The sequence below is a fragment of the Cricetulus griseus genome (assembly GCF_003668045.3).
Source record: "Cricetulus griseus strain 17A/GY chromosome 1 unlocalized genomic scaffold, alternate assembly CriGri-PICRH-1.0 chr1_1, whole genome shotgun sequence".
NCBI lineage: Eukaryota > Metazoa > Chordata > Mammalia > Rodentia > Cricetidae > Cricetulus > Cricetulus griseus.
The window spans coordinates 44,762,880-44,778,022 of record NW_023276807.1 but is presented as its reverse complement, the minus strand read 5'-3'; the positions used below and the strand labels follow the sequence as shown (position 1 = coordinate 44,778,022).

At 41.4% G+C, this 15,143-nt stretch overlaps 1 protein-coding gene across 5 annotated transcripts in view; it reads right to left on the bottom strand.

Annotated features, from left to right (window-relative positions):
• The window catches only part of Mtus1 (microtubule associated scaffold protein 1), a 143,254-nt gene that overhangs the window by 51,840 nt on the left and 76,271 nt on the right, over positions 1-15,143 (bottom strand). For 3 of the 5 annotated variants that reach the window (XM_027391193.2, XM_035452665.1, XM_027391195.2), the window contains 2 exons: positions 9,918-10,049; positions 7,723-7,761 (listed from right to left, as the gene is read on the bottom strand). In XM_027391193.2, coding sequence (XP_027246994.1) covers positions 7,723-7,761; positions 9,918-10,049 — 171 coding nt within the window. Of the gene's footprint in view, positions 1-1,124; positions 1,334-7,722; positions 7,762-9,917; positions 10,050-15,143 lie in introns of those variants that run through there. The other 2 variants (XM_027391196.2, XM_027391200.2) reach the window with 2 other exon arrangements.

The window sequence follows — 15,143 nt, the reverse complement described above, 5'->3', positions numbered from 1 at the left end:
CTTCCTTCATTTAGTCACCAGACCTGGAAGGAAAGGCCAGCCAACCCAAATGCCAGGCCAAGGGGAGCTATGAAACAAGGAAGGGATGCTGGGAGGGGAAAAAAAAAACAACAAACAAACAGGATTATCCCACAGAGAAGGCAAATGCCTCTGGGAAAACGAAGAGCAGTCAGAAAAAAACAAAAAAACAAAAACAAAAAAAAACACCAGGGACAGCAACGAGCCAGCTGGAAAACAAGAGGTACACAGGAAACACACACACACACACACACACACACACACACACACACACACACACACACACAGAGCATGGGGGGCGGGGATCTCAAATTCACATGCCCATGAAGCAAGCCTGTTAAAGCCGACACACAGTAGACCCAACCAACTCTAAGGACACTTGGGCCATCACAGAATGAAATGAACTTAATTAACCACCATGACAATCATTAGGAAAAGTGAGAGGCAGCATCACCAGGCAATGCAGTCTGAACACAGGCAGATGGGCTTACAGATGCCTGAAGGCAGGCACTGGGGTGATTTCCATATTGGGCACAGAAAAATGAAAAGCAACTGCAAACACAGACATGGGGGCAATATTCTACGTCCACAAATGTTTTTACTGGGAATACCAGAAAACTAAATTTGTGGACCGCTTACTGGCCCCTCTCAAGCATCGGGATGTTTTTACGAGTGTTTGATGTGGACATCTTTCCATATACTGAAATAATCTATCTCAATGAGAAACTGCAATGCAAAACCACAGAAACCATCTCCTTTCTCAGTGCAAAGAGAAATCACATATCCTATTTCCAAAAATCATTTCAAGACACATGTGAATTAACAGGTGTTAGTCTTTACCGATTCAGTGGTCAAGAGTGCCAGAAAGTTCCAAGGCAACCATCCTGCATCCATAAACACAGACAAGCCTACAGCTGCCTCCACACAACAAAAGCACCCTCCTGCTCAACACAAGAGAAAACTGCTTATTGTTTGTTAAGCCTCTCGTTAAAGAGAGCTTTCTTTCCCAATCATCTGTCTCCATAGAAATCTGAGAAGCATTTGCAAGTTCATCAGTACGTCCCTCCCCTAAGCAGCCACTGAGCAGAGATCTGTGCATGACCAACCTGTGTGGAAAATGACAGTGCTTTTCCTGAGCCCCGAAGGAAGCCGTAGGTTTCGCAGCAGTCCTTTGGCAGTTAGGCGGACGTGGATGGTGGATAAGGAGAATTTGGGAGACAACAGCATGTCTTCAGAGCAAGTGGGAAGACTTCGCAGGGGAAGCAGGTTCCAGAGACTATCACATGCTGTCTCTTTCCAGCTCAGTACTCTTCCAGGCCAAGAGATACAGCCAGAGAAAAACAAGCCTACATAGCTAAGGTCAGGCCACCCAAAGGAAAAAGAAAGCCAGAGCTAGCTATCCCAGGGCTCCAGGCTTCCGTTTGCACTCCCAGATGTAGCTAAAAAAACAATGCCCTTCTGAGCAAGAGCTGTGAGGAGCAGGTCCGGAAGCAAGCAGCCTGAGTTACATCACACTGTACATGCCATGGGTTGTTGTGGTTCCCATCAGGGATGGGAAAGGGGAGGAGAAAGTGGGTGGTCTCAGGAGCTTTATGTAACAGCCAATGATGTGGCAGATCCAGTCACTCTTGGAACAGGGTTAAGGGAATTTAACTGCCTCATATGCCTAATGTCTGTTTATTAACTAGGCAAAACTTAAGATTTCATTAAAGCAATGAACTGGTTTAATTTTCTTAATGGCACAGGTTCACATCATTACCCCTGAGCAGTCTCCGGGTATTTTACCTATAATGTTATATGCAAACCTGATTGCTTGAAAACAAAACAAAACAAAAAACATTTTACTACACTAGTGACAGGTTGTCAAAATTCCAGCTCTAATTCTCACAAGGACCTCACTAAAACTGAAAGGTTAGTGTGATTTCTGTACCAGGTCTGTTTCTAAGAGGAAGTAAAAAACACCAGAAGACAAAGACAATTTAAACCCTAAACAACTCATTAAATGTTAAAATGGACAAAAAGCAAATTCATCCTCCTCACTGGATTCCCACACCCCACCATGTCTGAGGATATCAACCAAACCAGTAATACACAGAGGGTCACTGCTGAGATGAGTGAACACACCCACAGCCAATGGATCTCCTAAATGAACCTCACCATGGCAACAGAAGCACCAATTACCAAAAAACAGACGTTTAGGTGTCATTTGCCTATGCTATATCACAGGTTATTATTTTTAAAAAGTCTAAACTCTTTCCCCAAATTCTGAATATTTTTTTAAAATGTTATCAAAAACATGAAAGCATGTCAAAAAAGAAAACCCGAGATATCAGTGATCATCTAAATTATAAACTGAATGATTAAAAAAATATATTACAAATAGATACAACATCATCCATATAGTCAAGGGTGTGTGGTTTTTTTTTTTTTATTTCTGGGTGGGTTTGGGTTTCTTGTGAGGGGTGGGAATTGTTAACAGTAAACTCTAAATTGTCCTACTCAAAGGAAGACATAAGCCCCCCACTCACCAATTAGTTATATTTATTAAACACTTTAATGTGTGATTGGTGGCGCATGCGTTTAATCCCAGCACTCGGGAGGCAGAGGCAGGTGGATCTCTGTGAGTTCGAGACCAGCTTGGTCTACAAGAGCTAGTTCAGGACAGCCTCCAAAGCCACAGAGAAACCCTGTCTTGAAAAACCAAATTTAAAAAAAAACAAAAAACAAAAAACAACAAAAAACACTTTATTTTAAGGAGCTGGGAAATGGCTGCTCCTCTAAAGGGCCCATGTTCAGTTCCCAGCACCCACATGACACCCACATGACAGTTAACATGTCTGTTAACTCCAGTCCCAGGGAATCCAAGGCACTCTCTGGCCTTTCTTGGGCCTCATGCATGCATGTGGTGCACAGACATGCATGCAAGCAAAACACCTACACACATAAAATTTAAAATAAGAAAAATTACTTAAACCTATCATTAAACTATCCCACACACAGTAACTATTAATTCCTTTCCCATAAAAGCAGCAAGAACATGAAAGAATAGAAATAATGTCAATGGAAAGAAAAACCCAAGCCAAATGTTTGTAAAATTGCCTGCACACAGAAGTTCAAGCTTGCGAATACACCAAGCCTCAAACTGCTCAGTTTCAATTCTTTCCCAAACATCACCTGCCCCCTGGTGGCCGGCAGCATGAGTGCAAAGAAAAAAGGTGCCAGGTGTTATTTGTAGTCTGAAAGGATCAGCATAAAAGTCTGGTGCTTAAAATGGAACAATCCATAAGGATTAAACTTTAGTTAGCTTTTGCTGGTGGTGGTGGGGTTTTGGGTTTCTTGTTGGGGGGGTTGTTTTTTTGAATAGCAAATCTCTTAGCTGCTGAGCCATCTCCCTAGCCTCCATTTCCTCCTTTTAAAGAATTCTGAAAAGCATAAACAAGGCAATCTCTTCCTAGGCTCATTCTGATCATATATGCCCTAAGGCTGTGCTCTGTTCATTGGCTCCTAAATTTACACTCTTGTGTGTAAGCTCCTGCTCTATATTTGCCATCCACTAGGTACTTGCATAAAGGACAAAAGAAAAACCAAACCAAACCAAACCAAACCAAAACATCTGGCCAAACAAGAGAGTGCACAGTTCTAAGTCAGTTAACATTGTTTGTGTGTGTTTCCTAGCCTTAATTTTTCCCTGTCTTGTTATGTGTTCACCTTATGCTATTGTAGCAAGAACAAAATCTACCCTCAACAAATTTTAAGCATGTGTGCCTGTTAACTACATATTTTGTAACAGTGTTGTAACAATGTCTTAATCTTTCATAACTGAAACAGCAACTTCCCATCCCTTGGCAAGCATCTGCCAGTGCCCAGAAGCCATCACACCTTCTCAAGCTACTATTCTGACTACTTTAGATACCCGAATGTAAACAAAGTCAGCAAGATTCCATCTTGTGCATTGTGTGCCTGTGAGTGACACACAGGCCACAGTGTGCATGGAGAGGGCAAAAGGAGGACAGCCTTCGGGCATCAGTATGCTGTTGTTCACTGTGCCTGTAGATGACACACAGGTCACAGTGAGCATGGAAAGGACAGAGGACAACCTTCAAGCATTAGTCTTTGACATCCACTGTTCAAGACTTTCTTTTTTCTTTCTTTCTTTCTTTCTTTCTTTCTTTCTTTCTTTCTTTGTCTTTCTTTCCTGATGTGTACAACAGGCTACCTGGGTCAGGGCTTGCAGAGATCCTTTTGTCTATCTCACTTCCTATCTCCCCGTAAGAGTGCTCAGATTAGAGATGCTCACACTACATGTCTTTATGCTGTCACAGAAGTACTTTCACCCACCGAGTCATCTCCTCAGCACCATTTCCTTTGTATAGTACTGTGAGTAGTATTTCACACTGTATGGACAAACCACATCTTTATCTCACAGTTATTTAAGCTAGTCTTACACCCAATAATTGGGGATAATGCTGCAAAGAACATGGGAGTTCTCTTCCACATCCTGATTTCACTTTGGCAGATCAGCCCTTATTGGGTATACAGCCTGCAGTCGGTTCCTTCCCTCTTGTAGGCCACCTGTCATGCTACTGTCTGTCTCCCTTGCTCTGCAGAAGTTGGCACTCTGTATAGTCTCACCTATACAGTTTTGCTTGTCTGGAGCTTCTGGTATGAAACCAAGAAATCACGATCAACCACAAAGCCATGAAGCTTTGTCCTTTCATTTCCTTCTAAGAGCTTTTCAGTTTCAAGTCTTATTTTAATCTGTTTTGAGTTGTTTTCTGTATATGAGGTGAGATGAAGGTTCAGTTTCACTTTGGACATAGACATCTAGTTCTCCTCACACTATAGTTCTTCTAACTGGGTATTTTGGGCGATTTTGTCAAAGCTCAGTGGACTGTATGCCCATGGGCTTATTTCTGGGCTGTTCCCGTGCATTGGTCTCTGTATCTACTTTTGTGCCAGTCCCACACCATCTTAATTACAAACTGATAGACTTGAAAGCAAGACATGATGTTTCCATCTTTGTTTCCCCCCTCATAAGATTGTTTCTAGCTATTTTGGGGTCTTATTTGGTTCCCCATGAATTTTGCCTACTGGCTTTTTTTTTTTTTTTTTTTTTTTTTTTTTTACGAGAGTGCTATGAAGATCAAGTGTGGTTATATTTTCTATTTTGACAAAACAAAGCTCAAATCAAATACTGTCATAGTTATTAATCTCTATTACTGCACCTGTGTTCCAGGAAAGACCATCTCTCTTCAGGGCTGTATTTATGGTGCTTTTGTTCATTTATACATGTAAAAAACCCTTCTGTCTGGAATACATTCATGTGCCTGGAGTGAAAAGATGTAGCTCCCGGCCAAAAAAGTGGCCGCTGTCACAGTAGGATTCACTAAATGATCCCTTCCTCCTAATGAGGCACACATTTTTCATGTATGTAAATGGTGTCTGCCCTTGCAGCAGGAGGGCAAAGTTGAGATCATGAACATGCAACAAGGAAAGATGGCAGGTGCACAGTGTGGCAGCATTTCATCACCTCCCCAGAGAAGGTCTGCCGCCCTCAACCACCTCCCAACACTGGAGAAAGGAGAGGCAGAAAGCCACGGGCTATATTTATGAGATGGCACAGACGGAACAGGCATTTCGACTTCCAGGGCAGACATCATGGCACCTCACGGGGATGGTGTACAAAACCAGAGAACTGGATAAACCCAACTTGGATGCCTATGGCATCCCAAACAGCTCCCATGAGTGTCGGAACCAGGTAATAATAGTATGCTGTGGTGTGTGGCATCTTCCTCATACACAGCAAGCACATTTTATTTAGAGCCAATGTTGCCTAGAATCTCACAGTGTCATAAGCTTTAAATAAATCACAACAGCTATACCCCAGGAAGGTGGCCCATGGCTTTGGGGAGATTTTCCCACTTGCTTTGAGGAGCTCACGGAGCTCAACACTGGAATGGGGTGGGCAGGGCGGGGCACCTCTAGAATAAAGCCACTAAAAGTATAGCAACAACGAGAACTGTCAACCTCGTCAGCCCTAGCAGCAGGGTTAGCCACCATTTGAGAGCCTGGGATGAAAATAGTCTACACTGTCAAAAACGATTCCTGCACTGGGATTTATCTGCTAAACATTCCCATGCTGCCAAAGGAGAAACTCGAGCTCTGGGGGAGCTGAAGAAGTAGCCAAAGTCAGGCCACAAATAGGAAGTGGAGAACCAAGATTTTCACCAACGCCGGAGCCTCACAAGGTCATTTTCTTATGTCCTTCTTGTCTAAGGTAACAGAATTGCTTCAACTGTTAAACTGAAACAATGATAGCACATTTCAAATATTTCATCCTCTCCCAGCAAAAAATTAAAGAGGCTGGAGAGATGGCTCGCGGGTTTAAAACACGCCTACTCTTTCAAAGGACGTGGGTTCAGCTCTTAGAACCTACATGGCAGCTCACAACTGTTTGTCACTTCAGTTCCAGGGGATCGGATACCTTCTCCTGGCCTCCCACAACACTGCACTCATATGGTACTGACTTACATCCAGGCAAAGTACACAAAATTAAATAACATAAATACATGAAATTAAAATTGAAAAGTAAATTAAATAAATAAAAAATTAAGTAAAATGTGAGGCTGACCATGGTATGGGTCAGGACTTTTATGTTGTGGATCATACCAGAAACTAGTATGGAGGTTTTTTTTAAATAATGTGGTTATCAAAGTGACTATAATGTGCAGGGTGCTTTAGCTTATTAATGCCATGTTAAAGAAAATTCACAAGAAAATCACAGAGATGACTGTAAAACAGTTCATAATGGAATCATGAACTGAAATATAGAACCAACTCAAACATTCAAGAGGTTAATTGTTACTGCACTTACACCAGGTGACTCATTAAAACTGATCTCTGTGGTATGTGACAAAATGGGATTTCAATATTTACAAGTATTCTTACTTCAAAAGCCACACATGGCAATGTTTCCTCATTAGACTCGAGCGAATTTCACATCAGCCTTGAGTTGTGAAAATAACCATGTTTACAACCAGGGGAAAACACATGGCTCACAATTGCATCCTTGCTGACACTATGAGAGCCTAGTTAGCAGTTAGTTTACAGGCTGCAACATGGCCTTTTTTTCTGGCTTTCTGTTTTGATGTACAGTGGGCTTCAAAAGCCACAGGACTGTACTATCACTGTGATATAAAACAGGAGTGTGTAGGTAGCTCATGGCTGACTGCATACGGTCCTGCACGCCATACACAGGGATTTCACTGAATACATTTTACAAAATCTGTGGCTCCTCAAAAGGGAGTATGAGACGCTCAATGTAGTTAAATGTGTTTAAGTTATAGGGATGTATGTCCAACCAAGGGGACCTGGGCGGGGGTGAGGGGCCAGGAAAATACAGAGCTGCCGAGCTAATACAAGGGGTTAAAAACTACATCTTAAGACAGTTTTATAATTAAAGATGATCCAATTTAAAATAACATCTATACTTTAAATTAAATCTATCTAATAAAATGTCCTCTTCTGTGTTAGAAGGCTCATCAGCTATGCTTCCCAAATGCCTTGTCATATGCAGTTATTTACTGATACCTTAAGGCCTGAATTTTAACTTAAAACCCAACCACTGTAAAATTCCGGTATGTCTCATCATTCCTTTTCAAATGCAAAGATTTTTATCTATTCATGCTTAAAGTGGTCACTTGCCTGAATTAAAAGCTGTAAATAGACTCTTTCTTGAAGGACCTAGAATGTGAAAGAGACATAAAACACGAGTTTTATTGGAAATACTAGGCAAAACTCAAGCCATTTTGTAAATAAGAGTGCTTTCATTTTTTTTCAAAAGCCCTCAATTACCCTCTAATTTTTAGGTTCCAGCTCACCACTGAGAAAATCGCAAGATGCAAACAACTTTATCAAGCACACTTCTTGAAGTATAGATGATGCTGTAAATACCTAATTTGTTAATAATAAGAATGATGTTCATTAACCACTATGAACTAAGTATCAGTTTTCAAAAGGACAAGGCATGGTATATTTTGCAGTCAAGGACCAAAGTTCATTTAAATCATAATTTATTTGTTATTTATTTTAATATCTGAATCCCGGGTCCCACACATTAGGAGAACACTCCACCCTTAAGCTACACACAGGCTGGCCAGGAGACGCATCATTTAGCAATACTAAACCCATACTTTCCCTATTCTACTGCACATAGGAAACAGGTGACACTTTGTGCAAGAGGGCTGTGGGTGTGCGCCTCCCCAAGGGGCTGCCTTCTATTCAGCAGCTGTGAGGAAGAAATACACTGGAGCTTTTTCTCCAGACTGGTGCAATATAAAAATGCAGCCAGGAACCAGACAGGTAGACACTTGCAGAGCTCCAAGAGCCTGTATGTGACATCAAACGGTCAAGTGACTAGCCATCTGGAGCTGACTGTCTAGAACTGCCATAGTCCATCTGTGGAATTTTAAAGAGAAGATAATCTCTTGAGTGTATGTGGCCATCATAAATGGAAAGCAGGGACTCCCTCTCAAATCAAGCCTCTATGAGATACTTGCAGGCCTTTTAGCCGTCAGCTTGCCCGGTTTTGCAGTTATCAGTGGGGTCTCTAATCATCCTCTGAAAGTCACCTCTGGTCAAAGCTCCACCACAGGGTTTACTTTTAGTTACTGTTGAGGGGTAGTGTATGGCTTAAAAAGCCACGGTGTCCAACATTAATGTCATCCTAGCAGGGGCCCTCTGATACCTTAAAGCTGTATATAAGACAAAAATGATCCTGATAGCACAATGAATAACCTACCCCTAAACAGGACTCCCCCAACCCTATATTTTTGTTCACTTTTCCCCTTCAACCAAGTAAAAAAAAAAAAAAAAAAAAAAAAAAAAAAGAGCATTGCTACATATGTAGGCTAGGTCAGAAACCTCAAGCCATCACAGGGTCTTTTACATACGAGGAATACATACATACAGAGATTAAACCATTGTGCTCACTTTCCTTGAAACAAAAGCAGGTCTGTTTTTTGATTGAAAATAAACCATGTTTACATGCAGAGAGAAAAACTGGGAGGGGATGCCGAAGTGGCTGCTGGCTACTTTTCCAATTTTCTGATATAAATATGGGTCTCCCCTATTCTTCCAGCTAAACAGGCTTTCAAGGACCTATGAGCAGAGCTCTGCCATGCTCTCAGCTGTGACAAGGCTGCTGCTTGGAAACACTGCAGGTTAAGTATACACAGATATTGCACACTGATGCTCTCTTGGTAGCCACAGCACTTGCAAAGTGACTGTCACAGAAGGATCAGACACAAAGAGCTAACAGACATGAACCACGGGCGCAGATAGGAAATAAGCCATGCTCCTCATTCCTCCATCTCATTTAAGGGGATCATCCTAGAATAAGTAAATGCTAGGTTTGTTAGCGTCCCCGGACATCTCCGTTCTACCTGCTGATTCCTGAGATTTGCTTTAATTCTTATTTTATGTGATGGGTGTTTCACCTGCATGCATGTCTGTGTGCATGTGCGTGCAGGACCTGTGCAGCCTGGGATATAAAGTGAAAACAGCATCAGATCCCCTGAACAGGAGATACATGCGGCTGTTAGCCACTATACGGGTGCTGGGAATTGGACCTGGGTCTTCCGAAAGACCGGTCAGTGCTGTTAACCACTGAGTCATCTCTCTAGCCCCTACCTGTTCACTTTTATTATTTGATTTTATCTATAGAATTTGCACACTTGAAACAAGAGAATCTCATTGCTAAGATTTTCTTACTCAACAAGCATTTAAACATAGAAATAATTGTTATATGTACCATAAACCTACTTGTCAAAATTTGACTCCCTTAAAGCCACAGAGTTTAAAATTCTTTAGCTTTCTTTTCATCACCATGAAGACAATACCTTTTGGAGGAGTTTTGAGCAAGTGTGCATGAGCTCTGGGGACCAAAGGCTTCAGATATAAGGCTCCTGACCCATTCTGGAAGGCTTGTTTGGGAGCTTTCTCTTCATACTTGATGACAGCAGCATTACCAGCTATAACGAAACAGAAAATCACATCCATTTAACACACAAATACAAGCCCCCAAATTCATCCCAGAGAGACTACAATACCACAACAATTACTGAGGCTCAAGAATGCAGAGGTAGTTTCTGGCCTAAATTATGCAAAATAAATGCTGTTCCCAGAATGCAGAAAGATACATTTTGTTTCCTTGTATAGTCCCCAAGTTTATGCACATTTCCAGCTGGCTTTTATCTCAGAAGGTGGAAGATAAATGGCCACCCATGCTGTGTAACAAACACACCCAAAGCATACACAGGAAAGCATCCCTCTCTCTGTGAAACAATACAGACTCTAAGTGGCAGGTGTCAATGAAGTTTAAAAAAAAATTGGTAACAGACAAAATCCTCAGGGACTTCAAGGATAAAATCTGGTCTCCAAAGAAGCTGAAGTGAGAAGTCGGGATGCCAGCATTTACCCTATTACAAAGGTGAAAAAATACATGAAGAGACTCATGTATGTAGTGAAAATCATCTATATGAAAACACAAAATCTCTCCACTGCTTACAGCCCTGAACCTTTATTTTCTCTAAGAAATTGTCAACACATAATTCTAGGCATCCAGTTTTATCCCACCATTCAATACTGTATTCGTCCAGTCCCCCACTCCCACCCCAGTATAGAATGCTCCATGAGTTACTGTCTCTGCATCATTTTAATTTTAGTATATGCGCTGTGGAGCAGGGTTGTAAATGGTTTCATTACTGACTTTACCCCTTTCTTCATACTGTAGGCAAAGGGTGATACATTTCTCTTGCTCACAAACAAATAATTAACGTGAGGTCAACAGTTAGTTATTCCTTAGGCTAAACGACCTCAGCCCCCACTGACAATGCACACACACACACACACACACACACACACACACACAGATGCTTTCCTAGTCCTCACACAGTATCAGTACCCTGAACCATCTGTTAGCTCACCTCATGCCCAGATAGCATTCCTAATATTAGATCAGCACAAATGTGCCCTCCTGCTGGCAAGCTTCTGCCTAGTTTCTGCACTGCTTTCCAATTCTTGACTTGCCCAGAACCTACAGAGTGGGGCTTTCCAAACTTGGAAGGATGCTAATGGACAAGGTAGAGTACCATTCGACATAACATGTTAGAGAACACAGTGAGGCAACAGTACCAACATTTCATGTCAAGAGGGCATTGGGTTTCAGTTGGTGTTTTACTGACTCGAATCCCATCAAAGAAGCCCCTTTTGTTAAAACAACTGGACTTCAGACTTGCTAGGCTTGGAGCAACTTTTTTTCCTCTCAGCAACATGTTAGTCACTTGTACCAATTTTGAAAACTGAAATTCAGTTCAATTTATGAACAAGATATAAGATGTTCCACAACTCTCGATGCATGCCTCACTTTTCTGACCTTTAGATACAAAGATCTGCTGCTTACAAAGAACAATTAAAAGAATTTCTCACTGAAGTGAACAACGTGTATCTTACGGCTACTCGCCTCCTAGAACAGTAGACTCTGTTCTGGAAATAAAACTACCTTGTCACTACTCTTGTTTTTCAAGACAGGGTTTCTCTGTGTAGCTTTGGAGGCTGTCCTGGAACTAGCTCTCGTAGACCAGGCTGGTCTCAAACTCACAGAGATCCACCTTCCTCTGCCTCCTGAGTGCTGGGATTAAAGGCGTGTGCCACCACTGCCCGGGCCTTGGCTCTACTCTAGAAGGCTCATTATTGACAGCAGCACTCGATTCCATCAACCTTGGGAAAGAGTCAAAAACCCGTATCTCAAGGATAAAATATACTGGTCTCAGACACAAATATACATAAACATTCTTATAAACACACATTTATATGAAGTGTGGGGGGGGGCAAATATTCACACTCTAGGACTATCCATTGTATGAGCACCAATTTTACCAGATGGAATAAGGCGAACATACTTGTATGACCTAACACTTAAGTATTTCTCAATTTTCCAAGCACTTTACTGTTGGCTGGCACATTGCTTTTCAATAAATTCCAACTTGGAAGATTGAATGCTACTCCGAGGCCTGAGGTTCTTGAAGTGTTTCTGTACCTTCTACTCAGTTCCTAGCATGGTGTCTGACACAGCATCCTGTCAGCTTCTAATAGTGTCCTCATCCAGAGCTGTCCTATTTTAATGTCCTCCTAAGTTGTAGCTGTCTGATTAGGCTATAGCAACAAATTTTTTCTCTAGATTCTTTATTTTCATTTCCCCAGCACAGGGTATGTTGCAAGTGGACTAAGAAATGGAGATGACAGAACCCAAAGAGAATGTAGTGATAGTTTCAGAAGCAGCAATTTCCTCCTAGCAAAGAGCTTCTCGTTGGTCCCAGTGTTGGACTTGCAAACTAGCATTTCTTACTACACTCTGGTGTCTAAGTTGAAATGAGTTTTTGTTTTATTGAGCTACATGCATCAACACTCTGCTCATTTCTGGAATTCTTTGTGAATTGGCTTAATGCTCTCCACTGTGCCAGATTATCTGCTACCTCATTTAAAATCAAATCACTCAAAATTCTAAACTTCTAAAGTTCAAAAGCAAATATTCAGCTTTGTAATTACAAGAATGTCTTATACACATCATAGAAAGATACTAAAAGGCAACAAAGATTAATAGTCATATGCATATTGCCTCATGAAGTAGTCCATTCAGAAGGATGTGCATACCAACCTGTCTTGTGACCTACAGTCAGCACCACACACTGCCCACCTCTATTCTTTGCCTGTGCCAGACATCACTAGTCAAACACCAACCTTTTCCTCTGAACCTGGAGGCAGCCTGAGATAGGATTGACACTATGGGTTCTTATCAACTTTCTCATGTTGACAGATATGGCCAGCCATACTCACTAACCATTCTTGCCACAAGAAAACCAAAACTCAGGATCAGCAAGATTCATCCTCCTGCTCACTTGGTCAGTTGGGCAAATCAAAGTGCATTCCTTCCAAATGATGAGGCATCGTTGTACCGCGGTGAAGAAAATGAATCAGAGGCATGCTGCTGGAAGGATGCTGAAGTTGGTCCAGTTCTTCCTTCCCATTCAGACCCAAAAACTAACGCTAAAAGATGACTATACAACTCACTATGAGTTAATAGAAACTAGAGCAAGTCCCAGGTGAGGGCCCATTCCTATAGATCATTTCCTGTTAGCCAGGCTGCCACCAAAGTAGAAGAGAGGATGGCCCAGTTCTTTATTTAGTCTTTCTGATCTATTGCTGAGAGAGTGCAAATAGCTTTAGTTTGCCTCTGTCATTGCCCCATACCATCTGTCTCTCAAAAATAAACATGCTTTGTGGCCAAAGGGAAAGAGGAAGGAAATCTCTAGTCTTCATAGTCCTGCTAATGTGGCAAAACTACTTTCTCAAGATCTGCTTCCAAATTGCACAATGAGCTGTCTCATTTGGTATAGAAACTGCATTCAATCTTTACACTAATATATCCAAAGGAGGTCATCATTTTTTTTGCTTTAATTTTTTCCTATGTACTCATAAAAAAAAAAACCTCATCAACTCCCAGATATGAAAAAATTGCCTTATACATCTTTGTTCAAACCACATATAACTGGTAACATTGTTTCTGAGGATCCCCAAGTCCCAAGGACCAGAATCCAATTTCCCAACAGCACTATGCTTATCTATAAAATTCTTAACTGATGCCACTAACACCACATCATAAAGAGAAAGCAGGCAAAGGAAGGGAGCACCGTCCTTCAAAGTGCTCCAGTGTTGAAGCTGACCAGGAGGCACAATCTCCAGCAAAAGATTAATTTCTTTCCTAACGAGACCCCCATACCACAGCAGCAAGACAATTTTGGCTCAAAATGATTTTTTTTCATATTTTAAGGTAGCTTTTTTTTTAAAAAAGCACTTACACATTTAACACTTCTTTATGAATCATATATTAACTGCAATTGAAGAAGACAACCAAAAATCTGATGCTTTCGATTAAATTCTAAGGAAGTAATTTTTCTACATTTGCACAACTGCCAATCACATACACAAAACCTACAGATATTAAATCAAATAGTCATTGGTAATAGGATAAAATCAAAACAGAGCATTGAAAAGCTGAATTATAATTTAAGTCTCCAAACACAGAAAACACACAATAAAACCAGTTCCCAACAGATCCTTTCCCATCTTAAATACACATAAATACAACCGAGAAACACCACAATCAACAGAAATCACAAGTAGCAAAGCTAACAACCAAGAGGTTCTAAAAATCAATTTATTTAGTAAAAATTTAAGCATGCTTACAAAGCAAAGAATCAAACGAGAAGAGAAATAGTCGACCTACTTCTTTTCCTAGTAAGCGTGGCTAACAAAGGAATTATACAAAGGCTGTAGGATCCCACGACCAGCAGTGCCAATAAGGTAGCATCATAGTGCCTTTCTGAGCCAGCCGGGGGTGTGAGTGTAGAATTGATAAAGATCTTTGAAGAAATCTCAGTTTCTGTACAACTGCGAAATCCTCCTGGTATAGTCATTTAAAAGGATCGAAGCAAGCTCAGGCAGGGGAAACTGCAGCCATGTTCACGCTCACATCCCTCATGCTTGTTCTCAGTGAATTAGGATGGGGAGGGGGAGAACTGTAAGCTGCCAGGCACTACACAGAACAGATTAAACCCGGCTAGCAAATCAGACTGAGAAAGAGACTCACTGGTGTGAGTGCTTAAATCTGTAAGAGGGACTCACAGCCACTAGACAGGCTCTGTGGGGGCACGGGAAGCGCTTTTGTTAAAGGACAAAAAGGAAGGACAAAAGCATTTCGCAACCTCCTTGGGAGGGTCAGATGTGCTACTCCTGGACAGACAGGGGCCAAATCAACATGGCTGTTCAATAGAAAATGCTGGGTATGATACTATGGACTGTGTCTGCTCCCAGTGTCACACATTCTTCCATATGGCGGCTTTCAGGGCTTGGTGATTCTGTCAGGGTAGATTTTTGTTTTTAATTTTTAAACTTCCACTGTAGGACAAAGAAGTCTAGATGGGAGACTACTGTAAATTAAGACATATGTGAGTCATCTTTTCAAATTCACAGAGAATCATCTGTTACCTGCACAAGCTCTGGGGTTT